At 31.7% G+C, this 13948-nt stretch overlaps 1 protein-coding gene across 2 annotated transcripts in view; it reads left to right on the top strand.

Annotated features, from left to right (window-relative positions):
- LOC149088109 (uncharacterized) overlaps positions 1-13948 on the top strand; it is a 36500-nt gene that overhangs the window by 11059 nt on the left and 11493 nt on the right. For both annotated transcript variants that reach the window (XR_016194100.1, XM_089244463.1), the window contains exons 4-9: positions 4203-4319; positions 4487-4776; positions 7415-7600; positions 10944-11054; positions 11327-11514; positions 11679-11891. Coding sequence is in view for 1 of the 2 variants with exons in the window: in XM_089244463.1 (XP_089100589.1) it covers positions 4203-4319; positions 4487-4776; positions 7415-7600; positions 10944-11054; positions 11327-11514; positions 11679-11891 (1105 nt within the window). In the remaining variant the exon portion in view is untranslated. The remainder of the gene's footprint in view (positions 1-4202; positions 4320-4486; positions 4777-7414; positions 7601-10943; positions 11055-11326; positions 11515-11678; positions 11892-13948) is intronic.

A 13948-nucleotide genomic window follows, 5' to 3' on the forward strand; every position in this document is an offset into this window, starting at 1 on the left:
TTGGGATCAATTCCTCCATGACAGTCAAAAAATTTGTCAAGATGCATGAAGGCTTCATTCATATTTTTGATTGTCAAAGTCTTGACAATTTTATCAGCTTCTTCTTTTTCACTTTCATTGTGCATTTTATTTAACTCTTGTTGCTCGATTAAGTATTTATTTGACAAGAGGTACTGATTGAGATTCAATCAACACATTAACATCTTTGCTATTACCGTCCAAGTTTAGTTCATTTATTAGGCCAACTATTTCATCTGTGATAGTTTCCGGAGTTGCTTCAAATTTTATAAAATCACTCGTCATTTGTGGGCATAATTTTTTCCAGGAACCTTTCATTGTTGACTCTTTTATTTCAGGCTGCAAGTCTCCAATATTGTTAATTGCGTTCCATATATTATAGTTCTTCCAAAAAATTTTTAATGTAAGCCCACCTTCCCTGTCAGTTGCCTTGATGGCCTGATTCATTATTGTCCTCATATAATATTGTTTAAACGTGTAGCTATCACTGTTTGGTCCATGGGCCATATGAGGAAGGTAGTATTGGGAGGAAAATAAACTTGTCTCGTCTACATTGAAGGCTAGGAGAATATTCTCCATCTACAATAATTTTGGACAATGAGGATATAAATTCTTTTGCAGTATGATTATCTGCATCAGCCAATTCTTCAGGGAATTTATTATGCAAATAATACCTCATTTTAAATTTGTTGAACCAGCCATTACATGCTTGAAACACTGTGTTAGAATCTTTTTTTAATCTAGTGTTCCAATCTTCATGCAAACTAAGAGCTCATGCAAGCTGAGCAAAAAACTCAGAGGGACATCTTTTTGATGTTGACCATCAATCTATGATGACAAAAATCTTTCCATTTCATCCATCACTATGCAGTGTCTTTTGGAAACAATCTTTGAAGATATATTTTCACAATTTTGAACATATTCCTTAATTTTATTTTGTTTTTCAAAATTGAACATATTGTAGACCTGTTTATGTCGTACAACTGGCCGATTGAAGCAAAAGATTCACGGTTTTCAGAATGTTCTAATTATTTCCATCTTTGTCTCGAACACATAAAGTTTATGAGTCATTAACTTCTTTTTGTTCATATCAACTCTGCAGTTTCTCACTGATGTTTATAAATTTATAGGGCGAAATATTTAAACATTAGCAATTATATTATATTACATCTTTCTGCGTAACTCTAACCGCCTAACTAATATTTATTCATCGGTTTTTTTAACTGATATTACTGATCATTATCCTATCTTATGTAAACTTTCTTACACTGTGAATAACTCTAATAAGCCATCCTCCAATCTTTCTAACAAAAAATGCAAAATTGTTGATTATAGTGGCATTTCATCTTATTTAGATAATTATAAATTTACTCTTCAGCATAAGCTTGCCCATTCTCGGTTTGATGAATTTATATACTATCTCGAGAATATAATCAACAACTTTACAAAATATATCACAACTAAGCCTACACAACAGAAAGCTGCTTTTAAACCTTGGATTTCACCAGAACTCAAGTTCTATATTAAGACTAAAGAAAAAATTTACCTAAAATCTAAAAAATATCCATTTGATATTCTGATACAAACAGCTTACCGTAGTATTACATCATTTGTCAAATCAAAAATAAAACTAGCCAAATACACGTATTTTCAAAATCAGTTCTATAATTGCAGTTCACCTATCAAACGTTGGAAATTTGTTAATAAAATATTAGGAACAAATGAAAACCCTGTCACGTTGCCTTCAGGTACTAATATGATTCGAATAGCAAATGAATTCAATGTACATTTTATAAACATTTCTCCTCTATCTCACCCAATATCCGATGACTTCAAAAACTATATCTCTAATAACAGCAATTCCATCTTTATTTTCCCAACTACACCTGATGAAGTAGTAAAGATCATAAATAATTTATCTAACAAAGTTTCGAGTACTGACCTAATTAATTCTAAAATTCTAAAATGTCTACCGGGTGACACTATTGTGCTCCTGGCCGACTTGATTAACAATTGCATTGTAAATGGTGTTTTCCCAATATTTAAATCAGGTGATAAAAATGATTTTAACAATTTTAGACCAATCTATATTCTGTCTTCTATCTCCAAGATCTTTGAAACTATATTAAAAACTAGAGTCCATTCATTTTTATCTAACCATAATTTTTATTCTGAAAATCAATATGGTTTCCTCGTAAATAAAAACACTGAATCTGCCATCCTTAAATTAACTTCCTCTGTTGTACATAACCTTGATGCATCAAGAAAGACTGTTGCAGTTTTTCTAGATATAAGAAAAGCATTTGATAGCATAAATCATGAAATCCTTCTCCATAAACTTGAAAAACACGGTACTAGAGGTAATGCACTTAATCTTTTTAAATCTTATTTATACAGTAGAATACAATCTGTTAAATGTATTACAAGCATTAGTGATCCCATGAACATAATAAAAGGTATTCCTCAGGGCTCAGTACTCGGCCCACTTCTTTTTATCATTTTCATTAATGATTTTTGCAAACTTGATATTGAAGGTGAAATAATTGCATTCGCGGATGACACGGTTCTTCTCTTTTCTGCTTCTGATTACCAATCTCTCCAAAATACTGTTAATAATGATCTCCTAAAGGTAAGAAATTGGTTCCGTGCTAACAACCTCCAAATTAACGTTACTAAAACCAAGTTTATTAATTTTTCTTTAAATCCTACTAACCAATCTCGCTTAAGTATCACTTTCCATGATATCAACTGCAACAATGATTTTTCTTGCACTTGTCAAGATCTAGAGCAAGTCAGTACAATAAAATATTTAGGTTTACATATTGATCAAGATATGAAATGGAAATCGCATATCAAATATTTATTAAATAAACTTAGATTTATGCTTTACAAATTTTATTACTTAAAACAATGTTCAACTAACACCTTTTTATTAACACTTTACTATGCTTTTTTCCATTCCCATCTAATGTACGGTCTTCTTGCTTGGGGCAGCGACTACCTTATTAATCTTCAACCAATCATTTCTATTCAAAATAGAATTTTACGGTTTATTACTAATGATTATCACTCGCCCACATTTGCCCTTTATAACCGCCTACAAATATTACCCCTTCGCCATCTTTATTTTTACAAATCACTATTGCTCATTCACAAAAATCAGTTTTCCTTCAACCTTAATACCACTCGCTCGTCCTCAAGAATAAATAGTACTTACACTCTACCACTAATACACAAAACAATAGCTAGAAAACACTTTACATATATTATTCCAAAGTTCTATAATTCACTTCCTTTAAATTTCGATAAAAATGTGTCTCTGCCTACATACAAAAAATTAATTAAATCCTATCTCTTATCTGAGACTAACATAGAAAAACACTTTTGAACTTTTTTTTTTCTTTTTTTTTTTAATTATGGTGTATATATATTTAATTTGTTTTTTTTTCCTTTGAATTTATTTGTGTATATATATATATATTTTTTTTCTCTTCACCTTGAGCTTACACGTTCTCAGCACTTTTCTTTTTTTTTCCTTGTAAATTTTTCCTCCATGTTAATTACTCAAAACACCACCACCATGGTTGTCACTGTTTAATTATATATCTTGTTAATCCCCCTCCTTTTTTTTTCCTTTCCTATAATTGTATTGTGTATTATTTTCACTTTGTTAGACGATTTGTCTATGTATTAAATATCCAGTATGAGCCGTTCCTGTCTCCTTGGGTATAACTCCTTCAATTGTATATGTACACTTTTTACGAAAAAAAAAAAATAAAAAAAAAAAAAATAAAAAAAAATATTGATTAATTAATCTAACGCAAGACTAAACCTGTTAAATATTCAGCCCTGCGGCTCGGAACTGTAGGGGCCGTCACAATGATTCTGAGAAGTCTGCTACTGTAAGAGGCAATGTGTGAATGAGCATGAGCATGAGCTACCTCTCTCTGTGGGAGCAACTGCATGGAAGAGAACAATTTTGCATTATCGACAAAAATCTTGAAAAAATCTAATTTTAAAATGTGCAAAAGTCGAGGGTCGCTTGTATTTTCATTCATTGGCACTTGATAATATTTTTTGGTTATCTGTTGTCTTTTGCTTTAATACCCAGAATAATTAAGGTTATATTGTGGATGTTAATGAGTTCTTGATGCACAATTAATGATATTGAATTTTATTTGCAGTTTTACTTGAAAAGTGCCAAGCAGAAAGAGATTTTATAATTTGGCGCGCTTCAAGTAAACCAAGGTCTCAGTCATTATCCCCTTGTAGACGTAACAGGTTAGAGCAAAATTCAGATGGTGAGTACTGAGGTTTATATTGCTTTTTCTGATTGGCTAATTTTACCTTTAAGAAGAAAAATTAAAGAATCTTTCTTAACTTTAGAAAGATTTTTGTTACATTTAAATCATTGTGAAATCGAAATCTTTTTAGAAGGGACTTATATGGTTTTGTCTATCTCATGCAGATGCAACCCATGCCTGCGAGCACGGCCTGCCTCATAATCTTTCATCTCAACGATCTTCTGACGACCTTCTGATAGGATCTCATAGTCATAGAAACAGGCAAAGCAGGGGAGGTTCCAGATGTTCCAGGAGTTGTTCTGCAAAGAATAGGAATCCACAACCTGTATGCTGGTCAACACCGGCCTCGCCTTATTTCAGAGGATCTAGCAATTTGTTTGTTAGAATAACTTCGCCAGTTGTTTGTGCCAAATTGCAGCAATACCCTCGAAATAAAATGAGGCTGCCGCCAAAGGTAATGGAGGCTTTATGAATTTATTTTCCGAACTTTATTTGCTCAGAAACTTTTCTTTTAATTTGAAAGAAGAGGAAAATTTCTATGAAGTTTTAATGAACGGTATGATTAATATTACTTTTTTTGCATTAATGTTTAGTTACTTGTCTTCAACCTTTTAGGCAAAGAGGTCAAATTAAAGCTTGCAAACATCCAACTCATAGTCTGGTATTTAGAATTGTATTATTCACAAGGGCTTAATGTAATAAGGCATCTTTGTGGATGGGCTAACACCTGTTACCATTATTTTAAATTATTTAATGATGAAATTTTGGAAAATTTAAATTATTAAATAAACAAATTCAGATGAAGATATTCCAATTTTGGATAATTCAAACTTTTTCCGTTGAGTTAGAATTAACCAAGTTCAACTGTATATAGATTAAATAAATAAATAAATATATATATATATATTTTAGAAATTATTTCAAGAAAATTATTCTAGAAATTATTTCAAGAAAATTATTCTAGAAATTATTTCAAGAAAATTATTCTAGAAATTATTTCAAGAATTAGTGAGTGAAATAACTTTACAATTGATAAAAATTCATATTTGTGAAAGAAATAACTTCAGAATCGATGAAAAAATAATTCTAGAATTACTGAAATAAGAAATTTCAGAATCATTTTAAATTTTTTAAATATTTTTAAATTCCAGAACAAATGAAGATATTCCATTATTTAATAATGGAATATCTTCATTTGTTCTGTAATTAAAAATGATTCTGAAATTTCTTATTTCAGTAATTCTAGAATTATTTTTTCATCGATTCTGAAGTTATTTCTTTCACAAATATGAATTTTTATCAATTGTAAAGTTATTTCACTCACTAATTCATGAAATAATTTCTAGAATAATTTTCTTGAAATAATTTCTAAAATATATATATATATTTATTTATTTTTTTAATCTATATACAGTTGAACTTGGTTAATTCTAACTCAACTGAAAAAGTTTGAATTATCCAAAATTCAAATTATCCAATTACTCTGTCATGGATCCGTCAAATGACTACAAATTGCAACTTAATCATCATCATTCACATAGGATAATAATTATCAATTATTAAAATTTTGTCATCAGTTACGAAACTGTTTCTTAAATTTTAATAATTTATAATTATTTACAAATACAAACACCACAACAGGCAAATTACCCAACAAGGTGGCTGAAAAAAGTTGCCCATAAAAAATATTGATGTCAAATATAATTAAAATACAGCAACCCAGTATAAGAGTGTATGTCGCAAAATAACTAATACTTAATAATAATCATAATAGTTGATCTTAGCTTCTACATTATTCTACTGTTATTGAATCAGCATCACTACAAAATTTCTGGACCATACTCAAAACCTGATTTACTGAAACAATTCATGATCATTCATTATGAAACTGTTTCCTAAATTCATTGGTGACTTCTTAATATACTTTCATTAAGGTAAAAAAAAAAATTTTACTTTTGGATACTTTCCATATTCTTAATGATGATAAAAAACAAATTCAGATTTTGAATGGTACACCTTGATACCTAGGTTGAGCAACAGAATTTGTATCAATTGATGCACTTCAGCTGAACAAAGTTAAAATGGGTATTAATTTATCAAAGAAAGAAAAGAGAGGAAAAATAGAATTTCCAAAACTTTTATTTGTCTTTAAGGATTTTTTTTTTTAATATCTAGATTGAGAAAAGCAGAGTCTGACTTCTTGTAGAATATTTCAAACTAAATTTGCTCAACAAAAATCATTGTTTTCTTCCTCCAACTTCAAATTTTCCAAAACATTTGAGAAAAATTCAAATTAAACAATAAATTTTAACTTTAACCTAAATAGAAAACTCAAGAGGAGTTTGTAAGACTTAGAATCATCCAAAATTTGAATTAAGTTCTACTGTATATATATAGATTAACACGTTCACTGTTCAATCATATTTTTATATGCATATTAAGCAGTGTGATGAGTGAGCTTTTCCTTAGAAATCTGGTCTACAATGTGTTAAGATGTTTTCAGAATTTCTGTCAATTCTGTAAATATATATGCTGTTTTTTCCCTTACTAAAATATATGAAATCATGGACCCTATAGCCCTCCAACTCATTTGAATGGACTTGGTATTTAATGTATCAAATTCAAGATGAATCTAGAAAGCATCTCAGTTTTAAATACTGTAGTTTTACTATCAATAGACTGCACGCAAATAATTTTTTAAAATTTAATCTTTGTTTTTCGCTATTTCCTAAAAATGGTCTGCAGGCCATAGCAAAAATCTTTTAAAGCCATACATTGAACATTCTTGCACTCGAGTATTAGAAATTTTTCTCTTGACTCTCAATAAGTCTTATAAGTCCTGTGTTTTCAAATTGTGTTATTGTATTTCTCAAATTTAATTTTGATATTCAACTTATGCTCCTTTCATAGTGAACTAGACTAAACAGACTATCAAATGCTACTTTAAATTGCATTAAAAATGAAATATTTGTTTTACGTAATTTATTTGCCATAACTATTCCCAATATGTATAAATTGCATTACCCTCTGCATTACATTTTTGTTTCAATCTGCTTACAATCTTTTGTTTATGATTACTTAAAACTCTGCAGGATATGAAAATTCTTGAGGTTATTCTTCAGAAATATGAGAAGCAAGATGAAGAACAGCATTTAAAAGCAAAAGCATTAAGGATATGGGATAAAGAAAAAGAAGAGCGGGAAAGAAAAAGAGAAGTTGCTGAGATGGAGAGGTGGAAAAGTCTTGCACTTCGTCAGAAAAGAAGTAGTTCTGAAGAGGTATTGATCTTTTACAAAAAAAAAAAAAATGTAAAAAAATAGGAAGTATTCTGTGGAAAACACTACAGTTGTGAACATTTGGAACATGATAATATTTATTTTGCTCATGTAGCATATATTAAAATTTAGGGGTAGGGGGCTTGAAGAAGTAATCTTTTTACTCAATGAAGAGTTTCAAATGTGTATTAATAGCTGAATTATAAAACTTACAAACGAAATTGGCAGAGCATCGCCATGACATATATCTTCTGGTATATATGACCATATCTAGTCATCTTATATCCTATGTTAATATGGTATTATCAGACATTAATGTGTTAATGTACCAATTAGTTATGCATGATGTAATATACCAATTAGTTATGCATGATGTAATTTACCAATTAGTTATGCATGATGTAATGTACAAATTAAAGTTATGATTTTTTTCAAAAACCTTGCAAAACATTTTTTATGTTTACTTTTTGAAATAATAACAATTGTTTAAAAAATATCTGATTATTACGCTTAGAGCAGTAGTTTTTTCACTAAGTATAAGTACTCAGTTCATCAATTTCTAGATATGTGTAGGGGCCTTGTGTGTTCTTAGAAATGTATAGAAGGTGTGCTTACCACGTAAAATGCATAGAAAGCTAGCATTGTGCACTGCTGGAAATTCTTAAGAAGCTTGCATAGGCATACTTTTTGAAATGCATAGGAGGCTTGGAGTAATGTAGAGATACGTCACAAGATTTTTGCTTGCCCCTAGACAGGGTTGTTTGGTTTAAACCATGTTGGTTTTAACCAAGTGTTTTTTTTTTCAAAAAATCACATAAAAGTGGCCTGAATATAAATTTTCTTTTGTATTAAGTACCTCAATTGCTCAAAATTTCTCATTCTAACTTCATTTTTTAACTTCGCGCTACATTCTGATGCTCTATCTTAAGCAAATTCATGAATGAGGATTGCATCATATATATGTGGTGATGGTATATTATCTCAAAGGCTCTCCCCCCCCCCCCCCACAAAGAAACAGCAACAGTAGTGACTTCACTGGCATGCTAAGGGCAGGTGATCTTATAATCGAAAAGGAAATCGGTGTACTAGTAGTTTCATTACCTCACAGACATTTTCATTTTCTTTCCATAGGAAGCAGCACATCTCGTACTGTATAACATCACCAGGCTTAATATTGAATTATTATTTTTACATATTTCCATCATTGCCCCAGTTAATCAAGGTTCTACTGTACAGTAATAAAAGCCCAAAATTGGCCAGTTCGGGAAATGGCTGGTGATCCCTGTCCAAAAATACTTTCGATTGGAAATTCCTTTTAATATGTACTGGGCCACCATTTGGTTAGGATGTACAATAGTAAGTGATTTATGAAAAATAATCAGATATATGCAGGGTGATTATAATTAAAGCTGTGATTCCAAAACACGAATAAGAACTGCTGGTCAGAATGGCTTGAAAATTTTCATGGGTGAAAATTTCACACATTCACATGCATGAAGCAATGGAATTTTCTTTGACAAAAGAAAAAACTTTAAAATGTACAAGTATGATGCTATACTTGGCCAGCGGTATAATCTATTTTGCGCAACCACATCATTTTTGTACTTCAACAGCATCAGTGTATGAATAGCAGGATTGGACAAATCCCAAATGCTAGGGTGACTAGAAAATCTGTTTTGGCACCTAAAATTTTATATGCATCATTGCTAAAATTAAGTGTACGTATGAGAACATTTTTTTGATCTCATAATAATGTTTTTTCCAATATGAGAATGGGTCATATTCCCCCGGGGGGGACCATTCTTTGCTTTTAAACGAATTTGCTTCGCCTAAACTTTTTTTTAGATTTGTCCAGCAGTGGTGGATAGCACAACTTTTATCAAGATGCACATTGCAACACCAGCGAAGCAGCTGCTGAAGAACCACTTTGACAATAGCAAAATGACATGACACCTGGCCGCCATGTTCACCTAATAGGTGAACACTACTATAACCCTTGCAACTCGTGGCCTTGGGAATACTCCCAAAATGTTATATCAGTGGTCGGGTTGCAAACTTTGGTGAATTGAGAACACATCCATATCGTTACCATGGTATTCTCTGATCTGTTGTTGAACAAGCACTTTTGTTCGTCCACCTCACAGCCAGAACACAGTGGACAACATATTTAACATTTGTGCAAGTTGTAGTTATAATGCTGTTTGTTTAAGTGGCTTCATTTTTGTGATGTTTCTATGAATTACGAAATCGTGCCATGCTAATTGCATTATTTTGCCTTGACTGGCTGTCATATCCATTCTACGAGCAAATTTCCCATGTACTGGATGAGTACAGTGTCATCTATCTTACATTTTTAAGTATTTTTTTTTCCTCTTTGCCATACAAAATTCCATTGCCTCAGGAACATTCGTGCAAATTTTCAAGTCATTCTGACCAGTGGTTTTTATTTTAGTGTTTTGAAATCAGAACTTACGTTATAATCACCCTGTGTATTGAAAATCATTGCTAATTAAATTGCATTAATTATGCTTCATTAAACACAGTGTAATTGCTTCGTTTTCATCGTAGTTTTTGCAAAATTGAGTCCTAATTAAGCATATTGAAAGAGTAACTTTTCTAATCCCCCAAATAAGATTACATAGGAACAATGCTAGGTAACCTGGAATTCCTGTATAACAAAATTTTGTTATTACGAAGTGATTCCTCTGGTCTCTTGGCATTCGTTATAACGGGATTCGACTGTATTAAGAATTCTCAAACACAAAATATTTCCTGGAGTTAAGCTATAAAATAACTAAATTGCAAAAGTTGGTTTTTATTAAAATATAAGAAATATTTATAGATTAATTAATATGGGAATTATGTTAATTACATTCATAAACATCCTATTTTAATTAATTATTAGAAGTTTGAATGATTTTTCAGAAATTTCATCATTTTTAATACAAATGCTCTTAAAACCAAAAAACCCCCAGTTTTTTGGTTTTTTACCAACCCTGCCCCTAGACACGCATAAAAGGCATGTGACTCTTGAAATGTACAGGAGGCTTGCATATGTAATTCATGCACACGAATTCATAGGAAGCTTGTGTACTAGTAAGAAGGTGTGTGTGTACTCCTGAAAATATATAGAAAGCTTGCATACTTCCCTGTAATGTTATACTGTTTATTTTTGTTACTTTACTAATTTTTTCCTTTGTTGCAAGTTGTGTGTTTTTATGTGTCTTTTTTCATGACCCATCACAGCCCTTAGAGGATACACGTACCACAGATTGAATATCACTATTTTATAATATAGTTTAAACACACACAAAAATTCCAGTTTTTCATCCTTCGAATATTTTAGAGGTCCAGACATTCATCTGAAAAAGACATGGCTTCCAGTTACTGTTGTTCAAGACAGATGGGGTCACAAGAAGATGGGATTGATTCTTTTTCACACAAAAGAAGTTTCAAGGTATTAACATGTTTTAGTTATTATGACTGATTATTTTCAGCATAAATTGTTGATGAAGTTTTGTTTTTAGGCTAGTCAAGCTTTGTCTAATTGAATTTTTGTCACATTGGATTTTTTTTGATTGAACTTTGTCAAATTGGATTTTTCATGAATAAAATCTGAATTATTATATTTTATTAGGAAAGTGACACATAGTTTGCTTCATTTTCTTTAAATCAAGTAGACTCTGAATTTGAATAAAAATAATTATCTTCTGACCTTGTTTTATGCAGACACCAAAAAATCAACCTCGAACCCATTCATTTGAAGACACCAGGCTAAGACATTCCAGAAGTACAGAACGTGTCTCTCGTTATGATGCCGAACAAAGAATGAAAGCAATTCGAATGAGAGAAGAAAAGGTCGAAAAACGAAGGCAAGAAATAATAAGCAAAAGAGATGATGAGTTAAAGAAGAATGCGTAAGTTTGAAATGTTTGTATTGTAATAAATGCATTATTATTTTTCATTAAGATTTTGAAATTAGTACCTGTATTCCAATATAATTAGCTATGAAAAATTGATATGTTTAAAAGCCATTATATGAAGTTTATGTGTCAACATTTAATTTTTTTGTGTATTTTAGGGAAGAATTGAAAGAGAAAATAAAGCAAGTTAAAACTAACCAGCAGGAGCTTGATAAAGCAATGGATGAGTGGCGAGAACAGATTGTATGCTACCAGTATGCTTCAAACGTCAGAGCAGCTGAAAAAGTTGCTGAATTGGCTGAACAAAGGAGGTTAAAAGCCAAGCAAGACAGACTTGCACGTCAGGCTGAGCATAAGAAAAAGATGCAACAGTAAGGATATATAGAGCTTTATAGATTCATGTCCGAATAAAATATGATATGTTACATTTATGTATTATGAAATTATGTATTTATAACTGAATTATAATTCAGTTTGTTGCTAAATATATTCATTTTCAGGCAGGCGCGGATCCAGGGTGATGTGTTGGGGGGGGGCGATTTTTCACAATGAAGATGTCGATCGGTGAGACCCAACCTAGTGTCCGCAGGTGCCAAACGTACTTAAAATAAAAAAACTAATAAAAAATTAATTAAGAATTAAAATTATTTAAAACTTTCAATTAATTTTCATTTAAAAAATTAATTAAAATTAACATTAAAATTAATTACGATTACATTTTAATTGAAAATAAAAATTAATTAAAAATTGAAGACAGTTAAAAATTAAATCTAAATTAAAATTTATATTTATAAAAATTATATTTTTTCAATATGCAACATACTTATTTAAAAACTTATTTAAAGTTTGAGGTGCAGACTGAATAATGTGTGTTATATTTATAAACATTGTAAGGAATTCTGATGCACATTACCAGTTAAAAATGTTTTTTTATTAACAGTATCATGAGCAATTGTACAAATAAATAAACACTTTGCAGATGAAAAGAGAGCAGAATATGAAAAGCGTATGAAGAATTGGTATTTTAAAATGTTCCTAGAATACTATTTCTTCCTCCTTCGCTTGATAAAAATTAAAAATTAAGGCTCACAGTTAACCGGACAAAACAATGCGCACAAATAAAAATTCATCCGAATGTATTCGATAAATGCTTTTTTTCCAGCTTTTCAAGTCAAAGTAGAGAGATACTTTCCGTTTAAATTTAATTTTTTTGATCCCTGTGAAAGTATTAAACGTTTCTCTTTGTGACGTTATGATAACAATTAGGCAAATTAATATGAATAAAATAAGGATCTCGGTCAACCAGAGGAAATGAATTCTAAGCTAACTCGGATACAAGAAACCTCGTTTAAGAGAGACGATCCTTGAACATTTGAAGGAAAAAAAAAATTATCTAAAGCCCTGACCATGGCCTCCACATCCTAGAGCGGGCCCCTAGGCTAAAGCCTCTAGTGGGCCCCCAGACCAGACTTTTTACGGGCCCCTTTATAGTTAATTTATAGCTTAAAAAAACAAAAAAAATGATGAGAATCGTCCCCGGCCCTGTCAGCTCCACCCTTGGGAGCATGAACTTTACGCACAACAACAAAGTAGTTATCAAATAAATAGGTAGGCTACTACGCGCACACCGACAGCCCCTTTACCCGTAACGAGTCGCACTGAGCTTGCGAAAAATTCTTGTGACCGCTCAAACTTTAAATGACTTCATGGCTTCAGATAAAAAGCTGAACCTATGCGGCGCAGCTTTTGTCCTCTCATATGTAGGGTCCGTGATAAGGCAGTTTCGGTTTCAGTACAGCACAGGGTAGATGTTTTCCCTGTTCAGATTTTGAATGCCGGTGATGGGATCGGCCAAATGAGCTTTGTTTACATCAGTGATTCCAGGTGAGCCCTCTGTGGTCTGTCTCGTTCGATAGAGAATTCTATCTATTTGCCGGCAGATCCATGTGGGGCCCTCAACTGGCTCTGCTTGTCTCGTACTAATTCATATCAGCTCAGTACTCCCCACTCGGCACTGGACCCGACCAAAGGGACTTTGTTTCCATCCATGGGGTCCCTAAGGTGGTCCCTCTTGTTTCGCTCAATACCTTGTTTAGTATTTACTCATGATCTGTTTGGCGTATGCACTGAAAAGGTTCGGAACCGCTGCTGGAAACTCAAGCATCCAAAGCCGAGCTACACTCACTCCAGCAACTTTTCGTGTTCACGTATACGCTTCGAGGACTTGGCGATTGATGTAGAGAACATTAAGCAGTCTTCTTTCAGTTACTCACGTTCTAGACAGTTAATTTTTCTTTCTGTGAACAATTTTATAGCACACCAAACTTGTATCCTTTCTTAAAATGAAAATAAGTACTACACACAATAAAACACCCATTTATGACATGTCTGTATTTACAAATAATACCTTTAACTTCCTCATTTATCA

The sequence above is a fragment of the Pholcus phalangioides genome, unplaced genomic scaffold, assembly GCF_987345545.1.
Source record: "Pholcus phalangioides strain wild (caught in Gottingen) unplaced genomic scaffold, Ppha-v1.0 ptg000003l_1, whole genome shotgun sequence".
In the NCBI taxonomy this organism is placed as follows: domain Eukaryota; kingdom Metazoa; phylum Arthropoda; class Arachnida; order Araneae; family Pholcidae; genus Pholcus; species Pholcus phalangioides.